This window comes from Syngnathus scovelli, chromosome 8 (genome assembly GCF_024217435.2).
Source record: "Syngnathus scovelli strain Florida chromosome 8, RoL_Ssco_1.2, whole genome shotgun sequence".
NCBI classification, from domain to species: Eukaryota; Metazoa; Chordata; class Actinopteri; order Syngnathiformes; family Syngnathidae; genus Syngnathus; species Syngnathus scovelli.
In genome coordinates, this window is record NC_090854.1 from 8,328,131 (window position 1) to 8,342,702 (window position 14,572).

At 40.8% G+C, this 14,572-nt stretch overlaps 1 protein-coding gene and 1 long non-coding RNA gene across 5 annotated transcripts in view; one reads left to right on the forward strand and one right to left on the reverse strand.

Moving 5' to 3' along the window:
• Positions 1–2,921, forward strand: part of LOC125973587 (uncharacterized) — a 95,411-nt gene extending 92,490 nt beyond the window's left edge. The window contains exon 11 of the long non-coding RNA XR_011087174.1: positions 271–2,921. This is a non-coding gene — a long non-coding RNA (uncharacterized lncRNA). The remainder of the gene's footprint in view (positions 1–270) is intronic.
• fign (fidgetin) overlaps positions 1–14,572 on the reverse strand; it is a 51,027-nt gene that overhangs the window by 11,146 nt on the left and 25,309 nt on the right. For 2 of the 4 annotated variants that reach the window (XM_049727861.2, XM_049727860.2), the window contains exons 5-6: positions 13,330–13,570; positions 12,504–12,641 (exon numbers count right to left, since the gene is read on the reverse strand). In XM_049727861.2, coding sequence (XP_049583818.1) covers positions 12,504–12,528 — 25 coding nt within the window. In that variant the 5' untranslated portion in view covers positions 12,529–12,641; positions 13,330–13,570. Of the gene's footprint in view, positions 1–12,503; positions 13,083–13,329; positions 13,624–14,572 lie in introns of those variants that run through there. The other 2 variants (XM_049727862.2, XM_049727863.2) reach the window with 2 other exon arrangements.

The window sequence follows — 14,572 nt, forward strand, 5'->3', positions numbered from 1 at the left end:
CTGAAAAGCCGTCGGACACGTCTGATGTAACCTTGCTTACGGCGCTCGCATTTCATCAGTGGTAATTATCATCTACCGCCCAAAGCTGTCGATAGACCAAAGCAACCGCCCACGCTGGCAGCCCAGCTCATAAAGACATTTGTTGTAAAAGCAAATGTTCGTACTACAGGAAATAATAGCCGTTGCTAATGATTGCATGAAATTTCAATGAAAATAATAGTACACAATCTATTTTGCTCTCCCACTTGTGAAGTCTTATTTACTTTTCAGCTAATGCATGTGGAACAGCAACACGTCTGATGCTGCCTGCAGCAAAGTATGTACAACTCTTAAAAGTAACATTGGCATGGAGGCAATCATTAACACAACATGACAGGAGTCCTGGCTGGTTCGCAGCGAAAGCAAGTGATCTGTGGTCACCATAGCAACTGGATCTTTTTTTTTTTTTTTACTCATCACTGTCCACTGACATGATATTGAAACTGTTCATTTTGAGTCAAATCAACGCAATGTGTTGTCCATCACTCCTTATGAAAGTGGTTGGTAAGGTTGAGTAAACAATTAACTTTTTGCTGTACTGTAAGTGAAGGATTTATGAGATGAAGTGATAGGCTTTATTATTTTTATTGGGGAAAAATATACAATATAAATCCTTCCACAGTATCTTAAACAATCTTTCCTCATTGAAATGAATGGAAATGCAATTAATCCGTTCCAGCACTCCCAAAAACACCTACAAAAATTAGTTTGTGAGATATTTTTACTACAGATAGCACTCTGCAGTATTGTGCTTAGTAAAACCATACAGTAAAAATATCATTAAATTAAATACAAAGAATTCAAGAGTATGTGAATCATGATTATTTAAAATTTTACTCCAATGTAGAAATGCATTTATTAATATAAAAATTCAATTAATCAGATCAAAGCAAAATATTTGCATATAAAACCTGTTTTATTTTTTTTGTATATATAGTATACTCTATATATGATTCTTAGTTAGAACAATCAATCCCGTGGATATTTTTATACCCCAGTGATGGTTTCTCACGCAGCAGTAATAGTTACGTCTAATGGCTAGAGGGGAACATGTATTTCTCCATTTCCCCTTTAATACAGTAAATCAGGAGGTTGAGAGAGTCGGTGAGCTGTCATTTCTCAGTTTCAGTGATGCTCATTAAAGCATGACTCTCCGGGCCAAGAGGCCCCCGAGGCTACGTCTCCCATTACAACCCTCAGTGTGGCTAAATCCACACAAATGCTCAAAGAACAGCCCTTGACACGCGAGTTCACTACAAGACAATTGGAGGAGGCAGGACTCGTAATGTTCTGTTGTGCGTGCTACGGATGACGACGTTTTCGCTGGTGAAGGCAAAACAGTCCAAGTCAAGTAGTCGGGGAAAAAAAAAAAATATCCGGTAGACGCAATGATTTTTGTAGACCTCTGTGGTTAATCTGCCTCTCGAGAGGTTACGCGTTCACACAAGGGGTTACCGCACACTCGGAGCGAAGAGACGTGCATTGTGACCTTGCTACATGAAGCCTCATTGACCAAATGCTACTCACTAACATCTTGATTCCCAAATGTCATGTTATCTCTCAAAGGAAAAAAACTCATCAAAGATGCTAAATGTAAACAGCTGGGGAGAGCATTTTATGGGATTTTCCGTGTTCTGTTCTATTTAGCAAGTGCTGACGTTTACTGTAATGAAGCCGTTTAATGGCACCGGGAGCCAGTCGTATGCGCACGAAGCCAAGCCTCATTGGAAAGCGAACAGGTTATCTTATTCACTGATCCCATTCCCAGCCGTTACTTTTTATAGCCGCGTTAACCAGGTTAGGATAGCGGGGTATCGCATTGTAAAGAAAGCTCATCCTTCACGGCTGTGATCACGGGACGTACGTCGACTCGATATAAAAAAAAAAAAAAAAAAAAAAAAGAGTTTTCACACCCTCTCCTATTACCTCAACCTTCATGTTTCTAAGGGGGACTTTATAGGCATTGAGAGGATTGGACAGTATAGCTTCGTCTATATTTGATGAGTCTGGGACTGCATTCACACACTGGCGAAGGGAAAAAAAAAAAAATATATATATATATATATATATATAAGGCCAGACCATCAACAAGTAGGGAAATAAAAGAGGATGTTTACCTGTAACTGCTACCGGCTTTTGTGATCGGAAACATTTCACGTCGCTTGTCCAACACGGGCGGGACAAAAGGTGAAATGAGACAACTGAGGCAATCTTACATCAATATGACATGGCGAGATTTGTCAGAAGAGAAGTAGGGAGTGGGGTAGTAAAGGCGAGTAGTCGGCACTTAAAGAACAAAAAAATTGCTGCTAATAATTCAATATTCAAATGGTTTCAAAACCCTGACACAATATTTGAACTCATCTGAAAGACATTTTTTTTTGTTTGAGTCGCTTAATGTGCCACGTTTCAAGTCCGCCCGTATAGACCTTGTCTGCATTTTCACCACGGAGAGAAAAAAGGGCTTTGAAAACGAGCGCTAAGTGTTAATTAGAATTATCTGTACAACAACGTGAAGAAAGGATGGTGGGCGCCAACCTTCAAAGAGACGAATTGAAATGAGAAAAGGGAAGGCAAGGGAAGGGAAGGGAGGTTGCCAGGAAAATGATGGCTGACCATTTTATATGAATAGAGGGAAATGTTAACCTATGTATGTCAAATCTAAAATAAGTGGGAGGTAAACTACCAAGTCTTGCAACACTAAATGTTGTTTTAACACTTTTATAATAACTAGATTTCATTCTGCAGAGGGCAGCACTTCACCAATGCCAAAATGTTGATAAAGTGAAAATATTTGTGGAAAAATCTAGATTTTTTTTTCCCCCCAGAAATAGTTTATTAGTAGGGCTGGATAATAAATAACTAAAAAAAAAAAAGAAAAATTGAAATCAATAAATAAACAAACAAAAATAAACAAAAAACAATAAATAAAAATGAAGCATTTTTTTCCCAATTGCAGGCTATTTGTTTTGAAAATAGCATTCTACTACATTGCAAAGTTGATTTGAATTTCATTAACAGTTTTTCAGAACACTGGGCAGACCGTTGATAAGAATCTTCCTGTGGCTGACGTGAGCTCCTTTGATGATGTGTAAAAAGGCTGCCAGTGATGAATCTAAATATACCGGTCCGCTTTGTACAGTCTTGCACATTTGGCTATGCGTTTAATAACAGTATTGCGGGTTTCAATCACTGGGGGTCAACTGCACAAGCGGATTCCATGGCCATTCACGGAGATCTGGAATCTACCTCCCTCCTGGCTGGATGACGTTGCATGTTCTATTTACAGACCCAGGGTTGAAGTAAGGCTGCGGGGAGTGTAACACTGACCCCTGTGACCTGTGGCCTAGAAAAGCTGCCTGAAGCGCTTCGCGACTCCTTGCCCATTTACGGCGAGCCCTTTTCAAAGCCAAACAGTAAAGAAAGAAAAAAATCAAGCTTGCGGAGTATGTCTTTTCTTGCCAAATGATTTGCATCCCTTTTTTTTTTTTTTTTATGCACGCCTTTGACTTGTTGTCAATGTATTCACGACTGCAGCCGCCTGGTCTCAAGTGGGTACGAGATGGGAAGTCGGGCGGGCAAAGAGTGCTTTTCTTTCAGGCCTCCTGTCTGCAGGCCACACGTCTGCAGTCATCTGTCACCAGTTTACATACGTGCTATGACACTTTGTCTCTCTGTGGGAACCCATTGTCACCACTTGGCCGCCAGCGGAGGCTGACTGGGTGCTAGCTGGGTCTCCCCCAGGTACCTCTGGGGAGCCGCATTCGGCCTAACTGACAGTCTGACAGCGCCGCACACACTGGTGCGGACCGCTCACATGCGCTCAGACGCCTGGCCCGGCCCGGGCGGCAGCTTCTCTAACTGCACATCAACTGGCAGGGTCCCAAGGCATGGCACGCTTTGCATAAAGCAGTGTCTTTGCCATGCACCACCACTTTTACTTTTTTTATTATTATTATTTTTCGACCCCTCCAGCCTCTTTGTGCTCCGTGTACGTTTTGAAATGAATAATGGAAACAACAGAGCTGACGACTCATGGGATCCATTTAAAGAAGTGGAAGAGGTAGACAATGCAGAAGCCCGGGCTAAATGAATTTGCTATTGTTCTCTATCTTACAGATATTTTGCTATAAAATGCTAATTTCAGATGGCACCGGGCTACAAATAAATGAGAAGCAGCAACAACTTTTTTTTAAAGCTGCCGGGACATTGTCAGCGGGTCAGAGGTCAAGCTGGCGTCATGCGTGTCTTGTGAGACTTCAGCTCGGCAGGGGGTCGCAAATGCGTTATATTTCCTGGCCAACATTGCAATGATGCTTTGTTTTATTGTAATGGAAATATCCTTGCAATTGGTCAAAATTAAATAATTTATCTGAATTTCTGGATACATTTAAACTATGACTAGCTGATTCAAATTTCGGATTCGTCTTGTTAGCTATATAATTTTTATTTTTGAAATAGAATTCTCTAATGAGCTTAATGTCAACATGGTATTAACATAAACGCAGTGTACAATTTGCAAATAATATTTACTTTTTTTTTTTTTTAAATAGGATATGCCCTGGCTTGCTCAAGAGAACATGGCTGGAGTACCAATAAGTTGACGTTAATCGAAAAAGAAGAATGAAATGTAGAGTGCAAAGTCAGCTGTGTTTAGTGTTTATGGGTCGAGAATGACCTTCCAGCTAGACACGGCGGCCTTCTGAAATTTGCTGTCTACATTTTTGCTACACGCTATGCAACTGTCACAGCATGCAGAGGGGAGTTTTTTTTTTAGTTTTTTTTTTTTTTTTTTTACAGTTGTATTACGGTTAAGATTGAATAAAGCGCCTTTATAGCAGATATGTAGATATTAGTGTTCCAATGTTAGAAGCATTAGTGTAGATATGGTCACATGACACTTTGCGTGGAAGTGAGCGAGCAGGCAAAGGGGCGATGGAACCGTAACAGTTATTTCAGAGCATGTAGTCAACAGAGCTCCCAAAGGTGATTTCCTGTTAATGAACACAAAAGGAGCTTCAGCCCTCGTTCAAGCTCTCGGATGATACTGAACTCCAGAGTGCTCATTTCTTATATGTTTTTTCTTCTTGTTAAATTATTTAATTCCAGGTGGAGTTTGAAAGGCACAGTCAAATCGGCCACACGCAAGACTCATAATAGTAACAATAAAAATACAGTGGTGACATACAAATGAGGCGATTATAGTTTTGGGAGATATTGTGCTGTTGTTCAGCTGTTTATTTTTCACAAAATGCCGTAATTTGGCAGATATTGAACCATTTTTTGTTTATCACCATTCCCAGTTGAAGATTATCATCAAACAAAAAACTAAAATAATGACATGTTATAAACAAATAGCTTCAGCTTTAGCCTATTTATCTTAATGCTAATGAGCGAAACAACATTTTAACTGTACATGTTTTTTGGGTAACAATGAATAATCATGATTACAATACCGATACAAATTATCTGGAGAATTGTTTTGACCATAATCGCGCAAGCCCTAACTCGCATATAGTCTTTGTCCTCTGTAAAGAACGACTTGGCTGTATTATACTGCCACCAGGTGGTCAAGGCACACACACCACAAGGAGTAGCACAATGTCCATTACAGAAAGTTGCAAAACATTTACAATTCTTTAAGATGAATTTTATTTCAATTTCAGCTCATTTATAATGCTTTAAGTTACAAGCATGGTCACGTGACAAATGCCACTTGTATCCGGAGGCGCCGCCGTATGACTGAACTTAAAGAAGATATTTGCGATTCTAGCAGTTGACTAACACAGCTGGCTGCAGCCTGATAAGCTGGTCAGTGGCAGAGCTGGCTGCCGTAGTCATGTCACAGTGTCACTGCAGATACCCGCTGCCTGGCTGCAGTCGAACGCCTTAAAACTACACGACAGCAAATACGAGCCTGGCTGGCCTCCACCCCTCCTTCCCTCCCTCCCCCCTCCTCCTTCACCGCCTCCCCTCCTCCGCTCATCACATTCCTCGTCTCCTCTCCACTCCGTCAGGCAGCATACAAGCCCTCCACCCCCTCCTGCCCTTCCCATCCTTGGCACCAGAAGCCTCTTCCTCCTACAGCCCCCCCCCTCACCCCACCCACCCAGCTAGCGTCTGGCATTCTGCCGACCCGCCGTCAGGTGATCTGCTCTGCGCACGATGAATGAATTGTTAAGGACCTCCATTGCTGCCATCTTTTCTGACCACTATGTACATGGAAGAAGTATAATTTCAACTGAATTTAGTAGTTCGACATACATTTGGGTGGATTGTATTTACAGCACGAGTTCATATTTATAGATGTATTGATTATTTTATTTATTTCAACAAATCATTGAATTTAAATCGGCATTGCAATGTAGTAGAATGCAAATTTCATTTTTTTTTTTTTAAAAAGAGTCACAAAACAAATTCAAAATAGTTGAGCTCTGGTACCAACACCTGAAAACAGAAAAAGTCATTTTGCAAAGGAATTGCTTTTGAACTGAAATAGTAACGTTGTTATCAAAGGAGGCAAATGTTATTCATTAATAATGAAAAGAATGAAAAAAAATAAGGCGGACATGCCATGCTGGCAGTGCTATTATTTGCAGTAATGGCTTAATTTCTAATCAGTAATGGTCAAGGTCTTCAGGTATGTATTTCTATGGCCTCTTTTCAATGAAATGACAAAAGGCTGCAGTATACGCAGTATATGTTGTTATAAATTAATTGGTTTTAAAAAAAAAAAAAAAAAATTCCCAAGAGAGCCATTTTGGCAGTGTACAGTAAATGCTTACTTGTGTTAAAAAGAAAAAGAAAAAAAAGTAAAATCATTATCTTGAAATTCAATTTAGCAAATAACGAAGAAAGATGAGGCCGGTGATTGTCGCTGGAGTCGCGCATGCATATGGTTGCACGTTGCTGCACTAAATATGAGCTTATTCTATAAACAAGTTAATATCTGCATATATGTATAATAATCACCACCTTGCATATTCCAATATGCAAACTACGACATATCGCGCTCCAACCAGATCAAACCAATGACATTGATGCTACATTAAGTCCACGGCACCCTTCGTCTGCAAAAATTAATTCAAACCGAAATTCACAACTAAAGTTAAGCTTCTGTTCAATTTGTCGACGTGAAAGCCGGCGGGGTATTGCTCTCAGAGTTTTCAGCTTGTTGAAAAGAGTTCCAAACACATGCTAGCGGGACTTGCATGTAATGAAGCTGACAAGTGTGCTGAAATAGTGATGTAATAGCCTCTGTTGCCACGCGGGCTTTTCAGTCCGGCTCCAAACGGCGGCCTCCGTTGCCAGATTAGTCCGAAACCATATTGTGGAAACACGGGAGGAATTTCAATACGGCCAAATATTGAGTTTTCTCTTATCCACTTGTGAAAAGCTTACTGCATTCTCCCAATACAAAACTCCCCAACAGCATGCAATAATGAAACACCTTGGAAGAAGGACAGAGGAGGAGAGGGGAGGAAAAAAAAGAAAAAAAAAAACACCTCCCTTCACCAAGGTTACTCAATGATAAGCAACTCAGGCGCACAATGATGGCATAAAGAGCTGGCTATTATCAAAAGTCACACAAGTGCAGATTCACAAAGCCATTGTAAATAATTTGGACAAAACCTCGAGTGTTTTTTTTTGCTATGTTTATCTTCACCGTGTGTTTAGAAATTCATCCTTCAGTGTAAATAAATACATAAATACCACAAAATGATTGACTATTTTACACGCCGGAAAGCTGTCGTGTAAATAACGACCAAAAGCATCGAGAAGGCATCAAATGGATGATTTAGGAAGGGGAGGGGGACGAATAAAGCCTGGCCCAGCCGGCGTTGTGATAATTACTGAATGCGCACCATTAGAAGGCTCCAAGCTAAACCTACTTTGCGACACCTGGGGGATTTTGTCTATTCTGGCCAATGCCCAGTAGGCATCCGACTACCTTCACTCCTTCCGAGATGAAGAAACATCTTGGGCTAAAGACGGGAGCGCCGACGATAGAGCGGCCCCTGCAAACGTGAACTACAAGCATGTTGCTCTCAAGCCTGTGCAAGCACGCCACACATCACGGCAGGGACGGCAATAACATCACGGCAAAGATTAGCCGCTCATAAAAACAAATAGAAGGAGACAGAAAGGGAACAAGACATTCTGTGCACCCTCAAGGTGGTTGTGTGGGGGAGTGGTCGGCGGCGCGGGGGAGGAGGTATGGGGGGTGAGCACAAAGAGAAACAGATGCGCACAAGCTCGGAAAGTGAACGCTAACACGTTTTTGATGACGCGTTAATGTGCAGTTTAAACGGAGGAATACAGTCAAGCAGTTGGGAGACATTTTCAGAATTTGGTAGTGCAGTTTCTTAATTGTTTTAGAATGTTGTTTGCCAACGTTTTGGGAAAAACACATCTCAAACAGTATAAAAAAATTAAAAGATAGTGTCCACCTGTTGCCATTCAGACAACCGAATTGAAAATATTCAGCTTTGTGTTCCATGAAAGGGCCCAAAAATTAAGAGTTCACACTAAGTGAGTGGATTTGTGAGTAAATTGAGACACCATCTTGATTTCTGTATTTTATGACGTTTGTGTTGGTGGCGTGCTTTGATATTGATCAAATTTGAACACTAGAACAAAGAAAATTTCACTCTAGGCTAGAGGAAAATCCAAAAAGATTTACCCCACAATCTGCTTTTGATGACTTTTCAACCAGAAATGGAATTCATTCCAATTTATTATCTGTGTTCTGAGCGACACGATTAGAAATCATGCTAACAAAATACGCTGTCGCTATTGCAAGCTATTGCTAGCACCAGCATGAGCAGAGTAGAATAAATTTGTCAACCAACAAATGTATGTCAACAACATCTCCTGTGGTAAACTTTTACCAGAAGTCTGACTGCACTTAACTAACGATTCAGCAAGTAAATTAGTGTTGAGCGTTAAAAAATATAACAAAGTCAAGATAACGAAAACGCTGCCAGTTATATAAAATGATTCAAAGTACAAGTATAACCCTGACGTTCGCTGCCTTGTATCTTAAAATACCAAAAAAACGTTTGAACCCAAAACGCTCAAACTCAATTTCCATCATTTCCAAAGCGTCCCAGAATGGATCGCGTGGCGCGCCGCCGCCGCCACCATCGACAAAACCACGCAGCCAGAATGACTAATTAGGCAACCTGGTTTGTTTTGTCTTGCTGAATCCAAATCAGATGCCCTTCCTCGGAGAGAGAGAATATAACACAGGGAAACACGTTAAGAAAAGGATGCATTTTAGAGTCTATGCTGTCACTCAAAAGACAAATAAAAGAGTGGGGGGGGTGCTGAGCGGACAGTTGCATGTGTCTGAGTGGGAGGCAGGGAGGGAGGAGAGGGTTAGAAAGAGAGGATGTCAAGGATTCACGGTCCTTCATCTTGGCAGTAGAGCAAACACATCCCTGAGTGTAGCAACAGACAGCTGCCTTCACTTTGTAATGCGGGCCGGGCCCAACTTTAGATCACGGCGGGGATTGTCAGCGTACACGCAGATAACACGGTCAGCGGCCACCGGGGGAACGCAAGCGCCGCGTAGTAGAAAACAGGTGCATTGGGAAGGAGGAATACGTTTTGTTTGGAGTGGCGCGCTCCCACCGGGGACCTTTTTTTTTTTTTTTTTTTGCTTTTGCTATCAAAATGACTTAACATCTTGTCCTTATAGTCTAGTCAAAGGGCTTCATGTTAAATCTCCAAAGATGAACATCGTATTGATTTACAAGAGCAACACTGACATCCCAGGGGCTGTGTTTTTATTTATTTATTTATTTTATTACACCGCAAGGTAATCACGAGCCGCCTTTCCTTGTCACCATTAGCGCACATACATGGAGTGTCAGTGTTGATGTTTACGGCTCCCTCCTAGCGCCGCTGTGGGCCCACGCTGTCAATTTACGCCGTCACTAATGGTGTTACACACTGCCCATTATGGGATGATCGTTTAGAGAGGGGGCTCACACGCTGCACTGAACTCAAACACACGTGCCAATCAAGTCGTCGGGGAATCAAACGGGCATGTAAAGCATTAAGTCGTCTATGTCGACATTTTTGAACAGCTATGAGGAAAATGGCATTATAATGTTCAATATTTATTGACTTTGACATCTCGTGTGGAGGTGTACGAATCATAACCATATTACATTTTTATGACCAAAACATTTGGAGCGTTAGATTGCGAAAGCAAAGAACAATATTTTTGACAGATTTTGAATATTAGAGCAAAAAATCCGCCGCTATAGTAATGAGGATTTAATTCAATGGACACTTTTTGGATCTGAGGAAACAAGTCAAACTTTGTACATAATATTTACATTGTCATGTACATTTTCTGAAAGTGCATTTTTAATATTTGGGTGATTAGCTACACAAGAGTGGCAAAAAAATAGGAACCGCCTCTAATCTACTAGGAACACTGATGGACTAAAGGTTGTGACATACACATCGCGTTCATTAAAAAATATTTCACGGAATTTAAACTCTCGCAATCTACACGTTTGTACATTAATAATAGATAAGTTAATAAAGCAGCCAGAGCGAGAGAGGGGGGGAAAAAATATCACACTTCTTCTCTGACTACATAAAACAAAACTGGTAAAGCAGCAAAGGTGTTCAAGGTATTCTCCATGTCCTTCACATGAGCTTCTTGTTCTCATTTAGCAGCTTCGTTTCAAAGTGTGAATGTGTGTGACATTCAGCAGAGTGGCGGATGAAAACAAGGGGCGAGCGAGCGCTCTGTCATCACATGATGCTGCCGAGGTTTCGTATCAAAGCAACAACTTGGATTAATATCTTCATTTTCAAGATGTGATGCAAGCTGCCGGAGGTGCCTGAGCGAGGTTAAGTAAGGACCTGCCACCCATCAACACCCAAAAAAAAAAAAAAGTACTTGTGGGCTCACTAGACACTTCATTAGGTACACATGACCAGTCTAATTGCATTCAACATGAGAGCTGAATTGAAAATGATGTCTGTGTAAAAAAAATAAAAAAAACAATCATTTATTAATAAATGCTACCGTGGCTGTAGTTTGCAATGGTGTGGAAGTGCACTCTATAAATAAATAAAAGTACACAATACAGAAAGTCGTGTCCACTTGTGCACCACTACAATAATGAATGTGTGTAGTAGGCCAGTGTCGATATAATTCGAGCATTATCATATTTGGAAAAGGTGGAATTTTATATTGACCTTAATATTGCGGCCGCTGGTAATTAGGATATTTAAAAAAATTGTATGAATCATTTATAAATATTTTTTATTTAACATTCTACATACATTTTCAATTACCAAATGCTGGTAAAATTAGTTGACAAAAAAAAGTAGGATGACATTTTTTTCAAGTACAAATAACTAAGCACAACCTCAATTAGGAAAAAAAAAATCTGAACAACAAATTTAAAATCCCACTTTACAACGTCACATTAGAAGCAAACACTCCAAGATAATGGATGTACACTACATTTTGTTTTCCACCTCCCCGCTGAATGTCGGGTGCTGGAATGCTGGGTTTTTTTTTTTGTTTGTTTTTTTGTCAAGAGGAATGAAAACATACTTCAGCTCATTGCTGATGATGCTAATTTCCTCTGCAGAAGCGGGCGGAAACATGCAAATGAAATGTTTGAATACAATTAAGTGCTTTAGTCTACGGAGGTGGACGTGGTTCACTTAGGACACATTGCCTGCTAAAGGCAACTTGTGCTCACTTTGTGTGTGTGTGTTTACAATTTAACTGTTTTTCTATGTGCGTACTGATTTGTCATAAACACTTGACAGTCATTTTTAATTATGTGTCTGCAAAACTCTTGCATTTAAATAAGCCTAAAAGCATATTTGTATGGATGTATGATTCATGCATCATCACAGCGTCCAAAATAATATTCCAGTCGATAATAAATTGTCCTACATGTGATTTTTAAACCGGATTTCTGTTCTGTTGTTTTTCTGTAATTACCAAACTCATACAATGCAGTGACAAAAAAAATTAATGAATTTACCCACAAACTCAAGCATCACATGTCACTCAAAGCTCCTTTTATCCATCATTAAAACTTGATAAACAATATCAAATAATTCATATTGATCACAAATAAGTGGGATGCAACAGCGGTGTTTTGCCAGCAAAAAAAATGAGAGGAAACCTTGAATTGCGGCAATTGCAGGAGTATAATTAAAGGTGGTTCTACTCCTCTAGTCTTCCTAATGAGCTGTACTGAGGACCTAATTGAAAGTGTCACATCTATTGATTAGAAATGGAACATGACTTTCCACAAAGGTCTTAACTGTCACATACTGTACATTAGGAAAAAATAATATGTGTATGGGGGGGACTTTGCATGCACATAGACAAAAGCAAGCTTTTCTCATGGCTATTAAAAGGCACAGCAGAGATAAATTAATGTTAATATAAAAAAAAGGGGGGGACATACCATAAAAGCTGGTGCTCGTAATCATGTCTTCACGCCCGGGAAGAAGAAGAGAAGGAAGACAGCAGATTCGCAACGTTCACCAGGTGGAATTCCAACGTCTTGCTTCTCATTGCAGCCACGCGAGATCTCCTTTCACAACTTTCACACAAACACACACACAAATGATTTTTTTTTTTTTAACGCACGGCTCCGTGTTGTGTCCACGCAAATCCCCGCGCATGCATGCGAGGAGGAAGAGGAGGACAACGAGGATGTATTTGGGAGGGGGGGGGGGGAAGCGCTGCACAGGAGTGTGACACTTCTTGCAATAGCCTGATGAGACACACTGACGATGACATGGACACACACACATACACACGCACACGTTGCTCATGCCGCCCATTCGAGGAAGAGCGAACCCCCTCCTCCTCTTCCTCCTCCCCTTTACTTTTGGAAATAGATTACTTGCAAAACAGTTGATGTAGCGAGTCTTGCTTGTGAATGCGTCAAGTTTTTCCGCCCGCTTGCTTTCTAATCAACGTGCACAAACTTGTTTCAACTTATTCAAATCGTGCGTCATTATCCCGCAGCGCGTCGTCTTGTCACGCGTGTTTGGAGGCGATGGAGCTGCATAGACGCATTCGAATAGACGGCAACAGTGAGAGGAGACTCGCGTAGAGCGTGTAATCACAATTTATATATATATATATATATATATATATATATATATATATATATATATATATATATATATATATATATATATATATATATATATATATATATATAAAATAAAAATAAATAAATAAAATGAATATCACGGAAGGAGGATGCATGCAAGGCTTACCTGTGTAGGTGACAGGACGGCTGCAGGCTTTCACGCGAGCATCGATCCGAGTGCGGCGGTGTGCAGGCTGTTGCGGGGCGTTAAAGGCTGCCGGAGCAGCAGCTCGACAGCGGAGAGCATTCCAAGTTGCTGCTGCGAGCGAGACTGACCACTGCCTCTGCCATGTTGGAATTCCAAGCCCTTGGACAGCTGCTCGGCCGACTGGAGGGGAGGCAGGCGCGCTGCGCACTGCGCATGATCCCTGCAGGAGAGAGCCAAATTCAAAGGAGAGCTCCTAATGATCTGGCTGCGCGTTCACGAGGAGCCTCGACTATGACAACACTTGATGAACACAAGACATTTTCACGTCTTCATAATCTAATGACAGCAGTTTGCGTTGCGGTGAACGCATCACTAGTTTTGCGTCAGACGCACAAGATGCGTTTATAGATGTCAGACCAAAGTAAAGCCTGTAATAAAGTTGTTCCCCTTTTACAGCCCATAATCAATTCAGAAATATTTGCGTGTGCAACATTCTAATAAATTCATTTAAATAAGCAAAGTCATGAATGTGACCTGTAGAGTTCAATTAAAAAAACAACGGCAAAATTAAAAAAAAAAAAAAAAAAAGGGAGGAGGGACGGGGACGTAATATAGTGATGTACATTCCAGTTCTTATAAGTGAACTGAATCTTTAGAATCGTTTCACTCAAAAGATTTGTTCAAAAGAATCGTTCACCGAATCGTTCGCTACACTTTCTTATTTATTTATTTACGTATTTATTTATTTACCTCGTGTAGTGTACCTATTGAAGTGTCCATGAGGTGTACCTAATATCAGGCCACTTCATTAGCGAAAGTGAAAAGTGCCACACCCGCCCTCACCCCTACCTCCTGATTGGCTGGTTGATCTGTGACGTCATTCGAACACTCCATTAGGTACACTGCCATTTTCAGTTGTACCTAATCACAGGCCACTTCATTAGGGAAATATCATGGTCAAAGGTCACAGGTGTCAAGCTCTAGTACTCGGGGCCGCATTCCAACATGTTTTCCAAGATTCCCTTGTTAAGTGCACCTGCGTGAAAAGTTTTAGCTCCTGCAGAACGTGAAAATGAACAAAATCTTTTCATGCAGGTGTGTTTAACGAGGGTAACTTGGAAAACATATTGGAATGCAGCCCCTCGAGGAATCCCCTGGTTTAAGTGAAAAGTGCCACACCCGCCCTCACCCCCACTTTCTGATTGGCTGTTTGATCTGTGAC